This window comes from Phalaenopsis equestris, unplaced genomic scaffold, assembly GCF_001263595.1.
Source record: "Phalaenopsis equestris unplaced genomic scaffold, ASM126359v1 Scaffold000002, whole genome shotgun sequence".
NCBI classification, from domain to species: domain Eukaryota; kingdom Viridiplantae; phylum Streptophyta; class Magnoliopsida; order Asparagales; family Orchidaceae; genus Phalaenopsis; species Phalaenopsis equestris.
Genome location: NW_018164444.1, coordinates 38,493,058 through 38,509,080, shown reverse-complemented (window position 1 = coordinate 38,509,080; position 16,023 = coordinate 38,493,058). Strand labels below are relative to the sequence as shown.

The window sequence follows — 16,023 nt, the reverse complement described above, 5'->3', positions numbered from 1 at the left end:
CACACACTTGTGCATCCCCTTTATTCTTAAAAATGGGGACCAAGATACTCTTGCTCCACTCCTCAGGAATCTTTTTTATTTTTTAAAATAACATTAAAGAGTTTAGTAAGCCAAGAAACTCCCGACTCACCTAAATATTTCCACACTTCAATTGGAATATCATCAGCTCCTGCAGACTTTCCACCCTTGATTTTCTTTAAAGCCCCTTCAACTTTTTTTTTACTCATGCGACGGTAAAAATGAAACATTTTATTATTATTAAAAATATTAAGATCACTAAGGACGATCGTATTTTCAGAAACTTCATTAAAAATTTTATCAAAATAATTCACCCGCCTATGTTGAACATCTTTTTCTAAGAATAACACTTTTTTATTTTCATCTTTAATACACTGTACTTGAGTTAAATCTTTGTTTTTTCTTCTCTTTATTTGGCTAGATTATACATATAGTTTTCACTCTCCCTAATATCTAATATATTATAAAGATCACTAATAGCATAATTTTTAGCGTTACTGATTTTTCTTTTAGACTCTCTACAGACCGTTTGATATTTTTCCCAAATCTCTAAGCTTTTGCAATTAAACCAAATTTGATAACACAACTTCTTATATTTTATCTTTTCGTGCATATTATTATTTCACCACCAACTATTTTTATTTATAAAAACTTTTTTTTTATTCTCCAAGTACACCTTTTTCTACTTGTTTAATAGTGTTTGTTACTTTACCCCACATAGCATTTGTTTTTTAAAATTTTCTTCCCTTTTCTTTTTATTTTTTAAGGCATAAATCAATCATGAAAATAACTAAATCAGAAATTCTCATTTTTAACTTAATTGTTGGCAAGAAAGAGAAAAACAAAACCAAATAAGTGGAGGAGGCCGACCCACTTCTAAAAAAAAGAACCAGCTAAGCAAGGTGCAAAACCACAAGTGAATCGGCCTAAAGGCGTTTAAATTCTTTCAAAACAATGATCGAATCAGTCTCATAAGGTGCTTAAAAGCTTCAAAAAATCAGCACTTAAAAGTGCCCAAATCGATGTATAAAAGCCTCAAAATGCAACTTAAACATTAACAAATAAAGCTTCAAAATGACGAATAAGGCTTCAAAATTCAACTTAAGTCTTAACAAATAAAATTTCAAAATGCAACTTAAACTTTAACGAATAAAGCTTCAAAATGACGAATAAGGCTTCAAAATACAACTTAAGCCTTAACAAATAAAGTCTCAAAATGCAATTAAACCTTAATGAATAAAGCTTCAAAATATGGCCCAAACATCACTAAAGAAAGCTTCAAAGTGCAGCCCAAACATCACTAAAAATTGTTTCAAAGTGCAGCCCAAACATATCACTAAAGAGTGTTTCAAGTGCAACCCAAGCATATCACTAAAGAGTGATTCAAGTGCAGCCCAAACACCACTAAAGAGAGCTTCAAAGTGCAGCTCGAACATATCACTTAAGAGTGTTTCAAGTGCAACACAAACATATCACTAAAGAGTGCTTCAGGCGCAGCCCAAACATATCACTATGACGGGATAAAACAACAGCACGGTTTAGTGCCAAATACATCTTAAAAATAGCCAACAAAGCCCCTCCTAAACAGGGCAAAACTGCAGCCCGAATCAGCCCACGAAAGCATTTTCAAAAGGTTCCCAACAGCAGCCAACACAGCCTAAAAGACGTGTTTTTAAGAGCACTGAAATGTAGCAAATTCAGCCTAACATATGCATTTTTGGAAGCCCTAAAATCATATATATAGGCGGCCCACAATAGTGCTTAAAACATTTCCAAAACGGCTCTTAATTCAACCCAAAAAACAGCATATAAATCTATCCAAAATAGTGAATAAACAGCTTTAAAACGATGCTTAAATCTGCCCCAAAACCATGCATATATCCCCTCCAAACTCTCCAAATTGAATATGAAAAGTTTCAGATTTTTCAAATGAGTATGGTACCATAACTTTTCATATTTGCAAATGCAACATAAGAGGTTTCAGATTTCTATAAAAGTAAAGCATCACAACTTCTCAACATTTGTAAATGCAGCATAAAAGCTTTCAGCAAATGAGCCATCTACAACTTTCAGGTTTTGCAAATAACATACATAAAACTTTCAGATTTTCAAAAACAAGGCACCCAAAATTTTCCAATCCTTGTCAATTGCACATGAAACATTTCAGATTTTTGCAAAACACCAAAGTTTTCAGATTTTGAAAAGCAAGGCACCAAAACTTTCCAATCTTTGCCAATTACACATGTAAAATTTTAGATTTTTCAAGTATAAAGCTCACTTCAATTTCCCTTCCCTTTAAGGATAAGAATACTTCAAAGCATTAAGGTTTGAAAAGCTAGCCTTCATAGATACGAACTGCGTTACTTATGAAAAGTGAATGCCACAAAAATCTTATAATATAGTAATTGAAACCTGCAGCTTATCCAATTAGACACAAGAAAACTAACATTTTTTTTAGAAAACTAGAAATTTTGAATAATGAAACAAGTTTAACCCAAGCTTATCCAACCTTCCTCATTACAAACCAACAAATAGGCAAAGGGACGCCCTTCCAAGTCACGCACATCTTTTAAACGTATAGCTTAGCGCATGGACCTCAAGCTTTACATGACTAGAAGGAGGAAGAACTATCCTCATGCTAAATAGTTCCAAACAATAAATTAAAAGAAAGACTATTCTTCTCCAAAACTACTACTCTAAACATGATCTATCGAAGTTCCGAGCACATGTAGCCTCTTTCATTTTTTCTTTAATGATCAAGTATGTAAAGCAAGAAGCAAGGGATCTTTCTTTTTAAATTTTTTTAGGCAAAGGAAAGAGGGGGAAGAACCATATCTTGACTAGCTTAAAGAAAGGGGAGGAAGAAGAGTAACAGAAATCTAAGAACAGCAAACACTCTAATCGTGAAACGATTTCAGCAGCACCTCCCCTCCTTGCCGAAATTCCAAGCAACCACCAACCTTACCCTTGGTATGATTTTATAGGCAAAGGGGAGAGGAGCAGCCACCTACCAGCCCTAATGGTGGCCGAATAGGATGGTGGGAGAGGAGGAGAAGCATTTAGGGAGAAAGAGAAGTAGGCCTCGGGAAGATGAAAGGTCGGCCAGGGCTTCTAGAAGAAGAGGAGGGGTCAGCCGAAGCTTCGCGAAGCTAGGGCTCGCACGAGAGGGAAGCGCACGGGCCAGGGTTCGCGCAAGCCAGTGAGTGGAAGAGGGGACACTGTTGCGGTTCGGGCAAGAAGCATCAGGAAGATTCGCGAATAGGAGAGGGGTGCAGGAGCTAGGGCTCGAGGAGCAAGCCATCTCGTGCGGCTGGATCGAGCGAAGAGGAGAGATTGGGCGTGTGAGTTAGATGAAAGAGGTTTAAAATAAGGATTTCTTTTATTATTATTATTTTGTTTTATTTTATTGTATTATATTATTTAATTACATTAATTAGCGTGTGATTTATTCGTACTCAAAAACCTAGCAAAATGGATATCATTCCTGGGTAAAATTGACGCTCTGGACGTGTCGGCGCAGTCTGTTTCGTCATCTGATGTCATTTTGAAGGATTTATCGATTTGCGTGTGATTTTCATGTGTGCGGAATTATGACAGGGTGTCCTCCCTAGCTAAAATTGATGTCCCAGACGCGCTGATACAATCCATTTTGTCATCAGGGGTCGTCTGGACAAGTTCACATTTTTCACCATGTTTAAGCTCAATTTTAGTCCGACTTTGCCCAACTTAGTGAATTTTGTGTATTTTGTGTGTGTGAATACGTTGATAAAGTCATAAAGGGGTTTTCCTAGGGCTTGAGATCCTATTGGGAACTTCTCTTTGATTTCTCACATGTTGGTCCTTAACCACAAAAGATGATGGTTTGAGATCACCAAGGCGAGACACAGCAAGAGAAACGGGAAGTGGTTCGAATTTCTAAAAAGGGGTGGGTCCCAGCTCTAGTCCTCTAAAATAGTCGATAGGAAGCCTTAGAGCTAGATCCTATAATCTAAGAAGAGGAGAAATGAACTCAAAATGAGGTCAACAATATGGCAATATAAATCATACAATGTGGATGCACAACAAGGAAATATTCAATGTGCTACTGGCTCAAGCCCTAGTTCATTAAAACTTGTAGCGGACTATTCTCTCCTTACTTCATAATAAGTATTATATGCATCCATGTGTAGTAGACACAAATTATAAGGTTAAAAATTCATGCCAAACACAACCAGAGCTATTAAACTTTACGCTCAAATTGTAAAGGATGTTAGCATCCTACAAAGCATCTTGCAATAAACAACAATCAAATAAAGTAACAAAACACATTTTCAATATGGATGGCAGTATTCTGTACCAAGTAACATTGGATTTCAAGCATCTATTGTCAAAATCAAGCATGTTGAGTGTCATTTTCCAAGTTAATGAACTTTTACGAGTTATATGAGTTTTCACATACCTAGTTAATGCATAATCCTTTAAACCATTGATCAAGCCACGAGCTTCTAAGGTTCCAATGCACCCTCGCAAACGCGGTTCACTGCCATTAATTGCTTTCTTCCATGTCACAAACAACGGGCTGAAATGACATTTGTTTCTTGTAAGAATATCAAAATGAAATTTTGAAAAGCATATGATTAAGAAAAAAATAGAATACTGAGGATCACCATGTAATATGTAAAGTAGCAAATTTTAAGTACAAGGTCCACCGCCATGATACCTAGGCAGCTTAATATATGGGATGATGGGCAGCTTCAAATATATGAATATGCAATCAATTGAGAAATTTTGGGAATAAAAATTAGCAAGCAAGATGCCTTAGAATGGAAAAACTCGTTTAATTTCAATCTTTGGATGATCAAGAAGAACTAAATTACAAAGATATGAGCAAGATAAATAAGGTTTCACTTGCATTCAGCCTTTTTATAAAAGAGGCTAAGAATGAGCTAAATATCGCAACAGCTCAAATGAACTATACTGCACTCAAATTAATTTAAAGAAATCAGTAAAATAAAATATGGAAAAAAAATTTACCAAACTAAATCAAACACATATGATGAATCCTCCGTATATTAAAAATGTGGCTTGTTTCATGATTAAAAATTAAAATTTTTAATGGGTACAGTTCAAAACAGCTTGGATAATGTTTTATAAAGAGAAAATGCCCATCAGTTAAAGCTCTTAAACCATAAGTAGTGGAAGCAGACCACTGATCCCTTACCCACCCTCTTAATTACTTGAAGTTGCCACCCTTCATGTACCAAGATTATTTACTAACTTATTACCCCGATGAAAATTAACTCAATATTCTAAATACAATGTTATATTTTATCCTTCATATTTCATCTTTCAGTAAGAGGACACAAGAACATTGATTGGGCTTGCTAAAGAAAAGGATGATTTATACCAGCTTGAAGAATCTAACAATCAAGAAAGCTTCATACAACCTTAGGCATTATTTTTTACAAAAATACTTTAATTCAATAAGATAAGATCTAGTTTAACACCTAGTTCTTGGTCGCCAACAATTGTTGTTCTCAAAATCATTTTCCAACATTTTTTAAAGAAATCAATATTGAATAATTTAAGTATAACAAAAAGGTATTAACTTTCTAATAAGTTAACACCAGAACTGGTTCTTTTTCCTTTCATTTATAATAACATTTGAGGACCAACCATTCACTTTCGTGGCTTGAAGGTTTGTATCATTTATCGATACTTTCACTTTGCTAAACATCAAAAATGATGTGAGAATCATCTTTCCCAAATTTTACAACGTGATCAAAAGTTAATTCAGAGTTGAAATTAAAATAATCAAATCTGAACATCAAAGACTATTTTAGTCATTCTCACTTTTTATACTTCAAGAAAAAATTATAATGCATGAGTTCTCTTGTGTGTATATATCACAACAAAATGAAGTATTGATTGAAAAAATGACCACCGACTTGTTATCATAAAGGGATCTCCTTTTTTTTAAATAATGTTACAAAATAATATTTAGTGGAAGACAATTTAACAATTGCTCGTATCACAAACTAATTATGATACCACAGTATGCGATTTGGAAAGAACTGAAAATTAGAAAGGAAACCGTAAAATTTATTAGCAAAACCACCATCTTAGAGCCACCTTAGAATACAGTAGCAAGGGAAAAAATTGAGTACCGAACAACCCTTTAGAAAAATAGAAAACTCTCTCCAAAAATTGTCTGACCAAAATGGCCTACAGATCTTTTATATTTAAGTTGAGACCCTTCCTAATTACAAGTTTGTCATCCATATAAATAAAACTAAAGAAAAACACAGGACACATAAAAAGACTGAAATAAAACATCTACAAGAACACTAGGACAACAAACACTTCAAGCTTTGGTGTCATTGTCCCCGAGTTGGCGGAGATTCTTCATACTAAGTACTTTATAAATCGCATTTGTAATGTGAAGACAAGTCCGGGACGTTGAATGTAGTAGAAATATTTAATCATCGAGGAAATCAATTTGGTAAGCATTATCATTAATACACTTCACAATCCAAAAAGGTCCGTCAGCTTTAGCTTTGTGGTTCCCATACTTTCCCGAAGAAAAACTCTCTTTCCTTAATCAAATCCAAACTTTGGCTATTTTTTTTAAAGTGACCGCTTTTCTGCAATTGTTTGTTTGTCGCCAAAACACTTCTTTTTTTTTTAAAGATATTCTCTCGAATCAATTTATGAAGCTTTTGGATTCCTTGTAGCCAAACCATAATATCCGGGGTCACAACCTTAATTGGAATATCCAATGTAACATCAAGTGTAGATATATAATTTCTTCCATAAACCACCTCAAAAGGGTTATATTTGGAGGTTTGATTGTGGGATCGGTTATAGGCAAACTCCACCTGTGATAGAAGGAGGTTCCATTGTCAAGATTCTTGCCCACATTACAGCAAAGTAGAGTCCCAAGACTTCTATTAACAGCTTCCGTTTGTCCATCGGTTTGGTTCCCAACTTGCTCCATAATGTCTTCCAAAAGTAGCTTAAAAACTTAACATACCTATCAGACGTGATAGCACGTGAAATGTCATGTAAACGGACAACCTCATGAGAGACATCTAATGAGGTCTTGCATGGCACAAAGTGGGCAATCTTGGAAAACTTATCCACCACTATCATGACAGAATCCTTATGTCGTTGAGTGTATGGTGAACCAACCACAAAATTCAAACTAACATATGTCCGGCAAGGGAAGTTATAGCCCTGAATTTTGAGTTCTTGTTTTGGTTATATGGCAGGTACAACACCTCTTGACATGACGGTCCACATATTTACGCATAGAGGGCCAATGAAATTTATCTTTTAGGAGATCTAGAGTCTTGTCTCTTCCAAAATGGTCAGCTAGGCACCCATCATGACCTTCCACCAATATTACTTCTCTAATAGAACACTTAGAAATGCATAAGTAATTTCCTTTGAACAAAAAATCATCCTTGATGTGGAATGTTTTATAATTTCCTACTAGACATTATTCTCATGCCACTCGAAAGTCAGGATCCTTGTCATACATTCCTCGTATCAGCTCAAAGCTCACAACCCGCGCATGCATGACCGACAAAATAGATTGTCGGCTTAGAGCATCAGCTACTTGATTAGAAAGTCCCAATTTTTGTTTGAGAGTAAAATTAAAACTGAAATATATTCAACCTATCCTGTTAGTTTATTATGACTCTGAAGAAACTTGAGGGTTTTGTAATATGTATAAATAAAAAATTCATTAGCAAAAGATAATGACTCTAATTTTGTAGAGCTCTTACGATAAAACAAAATTCTTTGCTATATGTTGAATATTTCTTTCTAGTCGTTGAGTTTTTCGTTGAAAAATGCTATAGGATGTCCTCATTGACTAACGAACAAAAGATTAAAAATCTGAAAGCTTTAAGACTTGATTTGTACATAGGCCATATTACAAACGATCATAGTTGAGCTACGTTTGCTCTGTCCAATAGAAATGGGTTGTTTTTAGCAATTCAAACAGTGGAGCAGTAATAGTACTAAAGCTCTTATCGAAACGACGATAGGAAGAACCCAACCCGTGGAATGGCCTATCTTCGGTGAAGGATGTAGTTGTCGGCCAACCCCTGACAGCCGCAATTTTATTGGAATCCACTTCAAACCTGCTTTCAATATCACAAATCCCAAGAAATTGATGAAGGAAACTAGGAATTCACGCTTAACCTTATTGGCATAAATCTATCGTGACTGAAGACCTCTAAAACACCTTGTAAATGTTGCAAATTTTCAACCTTGTTAGAGTTATAAATCAAAAATATCATCGAAGTAGCCCGAATGAAGTATCATCGTCAATTTGTATAGTCCATTTCTTCTCTTGAACATTATTTTCCATTCATCATCTTTACCATATTTGATGATACCTTCTTCGAAGGTCTATTTTAGAGAAAACAACCACTCCTTTTAACTTATCAAAAAAGGTTGTCCAATTGAGGAATAGGAAACCTATATTTGATAGTGATTTTATTTACAGTCTGATTGTCAATGCACGTGCGCCATGTCCCATCCTTTTTTGGAACCAAGAGAGTTGGAACCGCATACAGGCTAGCGCTACACCGCACCAAGCATTTGTTGATTAGCTCATAACGTCCTCATATTCCTTTGGAGACATCCTATATGCGGGTTTGTTGGGGATAACCGTACCATGCACAAAGTCGGCAGCATGCAGTACCTCTCTCATAGGTGGTAATCCTAAAGGAGTTTACACCGGGAAGATATCTTCGAACTATTGTATTAATCCCTAGACTACAGGAGGGGGTGTCAATGATTGTCCAAAACCTTTGGATATGATTAAGAGGTACCCCAAAGCTGCCTCCTTAAGTCTTTTAAAAACATTGAGGGAGTAAAATTGTTGGAGTTCAATCCCCAACTGGATTTCCTCCTTCACGAGCAACAAGATGGTTTGAACTCCCTCTGATAAATGAATAAGCGTTTGCATATCCATCATGAATCGTATGTTGGTCATATTTTCAAGGCCAACCAAGCAATATATGATAAACATCCATAGGAATTACGTCACATAATACCTACTCCTTTAGTTTCCAATCGATCAAAAATTGCACCCAACATTGTCGGGTGACTTTAATTTCAGCTCTCTTGTTGAGCCACATGAGTTGATGGGGATGGGGATCGGGATGAGTAGATAGCCCAAGCTTCTTCACCATAGTTGTTAAAATTATGTTTTCACAATTTCCACAGTCGATGATAAGGTTACAAACCTTGTCCCGAACCGCGCACCAGGTTCTAATAATGTGTCATAACCAATCTTTATTGGAAGGCTGTTTGACACTTAGGAGACGCCTTATCACAATTAATTCCTCTTTATCCGCATGTATGACTTGCTCCCTCATCAAATTATTGTCCTCTTTTACAACATCATCTTCCTCTAGTTCAACTTCCTTGACAAAAAGAGATAACATTTCCGTAAGGACAATTAGAGGCTATGTGGTTGAACCTATGGCATTTGAAGCATCATTTATTAGACAAAATTCCTCCCATTTCTGAGACAATTAAGGGCTTGCATTCTTTGGTCAAAATAAAAAAATCGAACTAAACATATTTGGTTGATTCAGTTCAGTTTCAAAATTGATTTTCAATTTTTTTTGTTTTTAAAACATTAATATTCAGTTTTCAGTTATTTATTTGGTTTGAATTTTTATTTAATCAAACAAACAGAAAACTAAAACTTCACTAAAAATTTCTATAATTTCTATTATATTTTAGAGACATTTGCATACATACCACCCAATTCCTATGTATTTATATATCCAACGTCTAAGCTCTACTTTTTACATTATAACACCCAAATCTTTCATATTTCATTAAAAATACCATCATTTTAACTTTTGAAAAAAATGAAATACACATTTTAATGCATAAGTAATGTGATATTAATGTAAAAAATGAAGTTTAGATATTAGATATTAAAATACAAAAGAATTAAGTGGCATGTGTGTAAATATTCTTATATTTTAATTTCATGGAAAAACCAGAGTTTATCATATATGCAACACATAATTAAAATAAGTGGACAATTCATAAAGTTAAATTGACATTGTACATTTAAGTCATGCAATTTGTGATGTTTGTTCATAATCAAACTCCAACAAATAATTAAATTTCAGCATATTCATAACTGTTTAAACTTAGAGGTTTTCTTCATAGCCGAACCATTTAAACTAAATTAAACTTTTATTCAGTTTTATAAAAATTTTAATTGGTTCAGTTTTTCGAATTTTGGATTTTGGTTGGAATCGGTTTGACCAATTTGTAAACCGATCCATCCAAATCGACAGAATGCTCACACCTAATAGTAGTAGTCTCCCAAGGCTAATTATGGTGTTATTCTATAGTTGCTTTCAACCCTCCGTCCGCAGGGTTGCGCCCTGGCTTGACCCGGTTTGCTAGAACCAACCAGGTCAGCCCTAGGACTGTGCATTGGAACATTCCTAACAAATTTCTATCATCCTACCTTCACAACCAAGCTAATCACATCTTGTAGTGTCTAGAAAGGTTGAACCACACTAGTTATAGATGGTCATAGACCACCCACAAAACGTACAATTCAAACATGTTACATTTCAGCCCAAACTGTTCGAATTTAGTAGCATATTCTTCCACAAACCATTCTTGTTGATGAAGTTGAAGTCGCCGAATGAAAACCTCTTGACAATAGTGTTCCGAAAAAATTTTACATTGTAATTATTTTTCATCTTTCTCCAATGGGTAATTTTAATCAACCCTCCATTTGTCGCGCTCTCTTCATGTATTCCCACCAAATAGAGGTTTTCTTCCTCAATTTAATGGCTGCAAGCTTAACAATTTGTTCTTGGGGAACTTCTTTAAATTCAATAATTTTCTCTATCGTTTATAGCCAACTAATAAATTCATCCGGGTCTAGTCGGCCTTCAAAATCCAGAATGTAGATCTTGATTCCAAAATCAGCAACCTTAAGGTATTGTTCCCTCCTCCAGTCATATAGAGATCGTGCCTCATCGCTGAAAGATTCTTGGCGAAAGGTGTTTTCACCTTCTTCATTATCCACCGCATCTAATCTTGGCTCCACCGTCTGTTCTTTTGAACTTCTTTGCTCCAAGTCCTCAAGTTGCTCCTGTAGCATCTTATTTCACATTGCATGTCTTCGACAACCAATTCTTGATTAGGTCTTGCAACATTTCTTCATGGTGGCATGTTGCTTCGTTAGAAAGTTGTAAAGAAAAAGAAGAGAATAGGGGAGCAGCACAACCATGAAGAGCAAGAAGCCAAAAATTGTCTCCTTCTAAAACCGAAATTCAATGGAAAAAATCAAGAAGATAGCAGACTTGTTGATTCCAAGAAACTGAAACCGCAACCAAAAATCTCAAACAGAAGAAAGGAAAGATAATACCAAAGTCTTTGAAAAAGAAAAGGTCATGGGGAAAGATGTAGGGTCCTGATACCAAAAATGGTACTAGTGGTATGTCGATTGGGAAAGAGCAAAAATCATAAAGGAAACCGTAAGAAATTTATTGGCAAGAACACCACCTAAAAGCCACCTCAGAATACAGCAGGAAGGGAGAGGAATGAGTACCAAACCCGCTCAGGAAAATAGAAAACTCTCTCCAAAAACTGCCTACCGAACACTGCCCGTAGGTCTTTCATAATTAAGCTACAGAAAAACACAGAACACAACAACAACAACAACAACAACAACAAAGCCTTAATCCCACTACGTGGGGTCGGCTACATGAATCTTTTTTCTCCATTGCGTCCTATTTAGTGTCATATTTTCATTTAGTTCTAGTAAATTAAGATCATTTTTAATACAATAAGCCCAAGTCTTCCTAGGTCTACCTCTGCCTTTCTTAACACAAGTCGAATTTAAAACATCTACTCTCCTAATCGGATCATCAGATGGTCGACGTTTAATGTGACCAAACCATCTAAGACAACTTTCTCTAATTTTGTCGACGACTTTCTCTAATTTTTTCTGTCACAGGAGCTACACCAACCCTATCACGAATATATTCATTCCGCATTTTGTCTCTAAGTGTAAAGTCACTCATCCACCTAATCATTCTCATCTCGGCAAAAAAAAAAAAAGAAAAACGAGAAAAAAACACATAACACAAAAAAAAAAAAAAAAACTGAAATAAAAGCCACACATATATGAAAAAAAATATATGATAAAAACAAAAGTTGCATAAATTAAAAAATACATTAAATGGACTGCAGCAGTCTTCAAGGGATTTATTCTAAAGGTTTACCAAGACCACACTCAATATGGGATATAAAAAAATCAAGGAAATCATATAATATTTGCTGATATGTAGCTTCAAAAAGATATCATCACTACTAGCTTATGTCAATAACATTATCATGATAGGTAGTGACTTAGAAGAATGAATTAAAAAGAGTCATCCAAGAATTTGAAGTCCAACAGTTCAACAAACTAAAGTTTTTTCAAAAAAGTCAAAGAAGACGCGTCAGTATAAAATTCATCCACTTATCATTAAGTGGACCCAAAAATATCTACACTATCAATGTTGTGAGTCAATTCATACACAATCCTAAAGAATCTCATCTCAGAATAATTGATAGAGTTCTATGATATTTGAAGAAACCCTTGGCAAAACATTGTATCCAAAAAGGGGGATGCTTTAACCCTTGAAGCATGCACATATGCAGATTATGTGAGCTTCTGATTTAAAAGAGATCAACATCAAAATATTTCACATTCATATAAGACAATCTAGTTATTTGAATAAGTAAAAAATAAGTTATGATAGCAAGATGGAGCATAGAAGAATAATTTAAATCTAAAGTACTAGGAACTTGCAAGTCATATTACTAAAGAACATCTCAAAAATTTTAAATATTAAATAGAAAGGCCCTATGAGGCGGTCGTAAGTCAACCATCAATATTGTACATAATCCTGTGCAGCATGACCATATAAAGCATATTAAAATTTATAAAAAGTTTATAAAAAAGAAGCTTGGCATAGGTTTAATATGTACTTCATTTGTAATCATAGGTGAAAAAAGCATATACTCGCCACAAAATCAACAAGGGTAGTCATTCAAACTTTCTAAGCAAGCTTGGAGTGGATGAAATCCATTTATTCACTTGAAAGGGAGTAAGAAAACTAATTTTTGGTTTTTGGCCGTAACTATTGTCCTCTTCCTTCCTTGAAACTACCACCTCACAGATCCATAGAATCTTTGCTGGCAGTTCACCAATTCATGGGAATTTTAATTATTTGAGGTTATTTTTGTTCTCTAATTTTCCAAGTTTTCTATTAGAATCTCTATTGAGAATGTCTAGATTATGCACATATTGGAATGAAAGCACACCAAATTATTCTCCAATTCTAGTCAATGCCCCTAATGAATAACAGAATGAAACCAAAATAGTAAAATGATAGTCAAATATTCTCACCAACGTTCAGCCTAATGGTGTTGCTGCTGATAATAATTGAAAGGCAAGATACTGATGCACATCATGATAGAAATTGCATGGCATCATCAGTTAAAACCATAAGAAAAAAAACAAATTTCCCATGTGCCCTTCTTCACAAAAACAGATTTCACTCCAAGCATAGGCAACTCTACGATAAGCTATTCCATGTACATGTCCCATCATTATAAGAAGAAGAGGCTAATTTTCCATTTGGCCTTTACAAAAATAGAATCCAATCCTTGCAAGGTAAAGAAGTTAGATAGAGAGCTCTTCAACTTACTCATCTCTTCATGATTTGAGCATACATTCAAAAGGACATATGCTTTCTGCCATACCAATGGCAGTACAGATTGCACATTCTATGTTGAGATAAATGCACTGCTCCTGCTTCAGTCTTATTCTACATTTACACCCTTCTTCTATTAAGCTAAGTTGGGAAAAACTTATGCTATAACCAAACAATTCCTGCAGTTTCACTGACTTCCTCCCATCTTCCACTTCAGCTATTGTCTCTCCCCAAACTACCCACACAATGCAAGTTTTCTCTCATTCTATCCTCAAGTTCCTACCTTTTGCCACCCTCTCATCGTGAAAGAGAAAACTTGGGCTGCCAGAAACCGCTATATGGCTTCATGCCATAGGTTTTAATTGGTTCAACAAATTCAAAAGTTAAAGGATATAAGCATGGTCCCTGTTTCCCTAAATGAAAAGTATGCTAAAATTCAATCAGTGGGGACCTACAACAGACACACTTCTTAGTCAACACAACTGAAATTACAGAAAGAGAGCAGAAGCATAAGCAACCCCATCGGAACATAAAAAAACGCGTATGAGATACCGAGGCAACAAGTTAAATTTTGAAGTGAAAAATCCAAGAAACACCTCAAAAGGAAAGCCTCAATGTAAATTCATTCTTATCAAATATCAAGCTCAATATGTTAAAAATGCACATGTTACTTAAAAAAAAATAACGATCGAATAAAAGTTCACGGCATAATAAAAAACATAACAACAAAATAGATGCAGCAAGTATCTCACGGTACAAGCCACCGACATGTAAAATGAGTAAACTCTGCCCCTTATCCTCGAATAAAGATACCGTTGATGGCTATCTTTCGAAAATATACCCTGGCAGAATTATAAATCCATACTCAGCACAGATCAAAATCATAAACATCTAATAATCATCCAACACGATTTCTCAAACTCAACAGCCACAGTAATTAGAGCTCCACAACTTATCACAAACGGAAACACCATATAGAAGCGATCCAAAAAAAAGCATCAACAACAGAACAAGCATCAGTCGAATCTTACTGCTGCCCATCCTCGAAGGTCGGGAGAGGAGCCTGCTCACCATTGTAGTGGGTGACGAGAGTATCAAAGCAGTAGACCACCATTTCTTGGTTAGCAGAGACCATCCTGCGTTGCAAAGGAGTAGGATCGCCGGAGCGTGGCTGACTCCGGGGATCGAACCGCCGAGAAACAGACGAAGGATAAGTCTTCTCCTACTTTTTCTTCCGAGAAGAAGAAGCGTGGAGGCTACGGTGTCTCGACAATACTATATGCAAGCGACTCTGCTCGCGGGACGATGGCGTACAGTAGGGGTAGACTGGAAAAGTAGGTGTAGAGAATATGTTGAAAACGGAGCTCTTTCAGCGTGGAGCAGGGGACAAATCTCGGTGAAGATAGCCATTTAACACAAGAACATTGGGTGAGATTTAGGCATTTAGTCACATGTCATATTTTTTATAAATTTGTATATTTAATAGCTAAATATTTATTTTTATTTTTAAAATAATTTTGACATAATTATATTAAAATCTATACGTTAATATGTAGCTTATGTTTAAAATTTTAATATTGGTGGTATGAAAACTAAGAATGTCATATAAAAAATTATATTGATTTGGATATTGTGGATGTAAATATGAGAGTGATACCTACATGAACCCTTAAAACAAATCATCAAAAACTATTGATGGCTTTTTTCATGACTTACTTCAAAAAGAAGTCAACTTTAATGTTTTTTGATGGTTGAATGTGTGTGTCTGATACGCCCTGCACTAATGCTAAAATCCTTACACACCCTAATTCCAAGTGCAGGGCCCCACGCAAATGTATGTATCGTATTAGTAATATCAAATTTTGAGTCTGGAATGTCAATCCCACAAGGAATAAGGCAATTAGCCTTAAGAGAAGTTCTAACCTACTAAAATTAGTCTTAGCCTGGAAGTAAGGCTGGTTATAATTTGTGCTAACTGGTTTTACAGAATTACAAACTACAATTGAAGATTTACACCTACAGAAATTCTACTAAATATATTTGAATTGTTGATAACCAATATATAAAACTATCATCTCTTGCAATGGTTTAAGTTGCTTGGAGGAAGATGAATGTTTTAAATTATAATCGTGACTAGTGACAATTATGAACAATTCTCTTCTTTTCCCTCCCCTGAGTGCTAAAGAAGTTTGGTTAAACTGGTCTTAATTCCTTGAACGCTAATTTGAATCCATCAAATATTATTTCCCTATATATA

The 16,023-nt window shown here is 35.1% G+C and overlaps 1 protein-coding gene across 1 annotated transcript in view; it reads right to left on the bottom strand.

Annotated features, from left to right (window-relative positions):
• The window catches only part of LOC110029842 (uncharacterized protein At2g38710), a 29,907-nt gene extending 14,909 nt beyond the window's left edge, over positions 1-14,998 (bottom strand). The window contains exons 1-2 of the mRNA XM_020732306.1: positions 14,798-14,998; positions 4,457-4,576 (exon numbers count right to left, since the gene is read on the bottom strand). Of these exons, the coding sequence (XP_020587965.1) occupies positions 4,457-4,576; positions 14,798-14,901 (224 nt within the window). The 5' untranslated portion in view covers positions 14,902-14,998. The remainder of the gene's footprint in view (positions 1-4,456; positions 4,577-14,797) is intronic.
• Between the last annotated feature and the right edge of the window lie 1,025 nt (positions 14,999-16,023).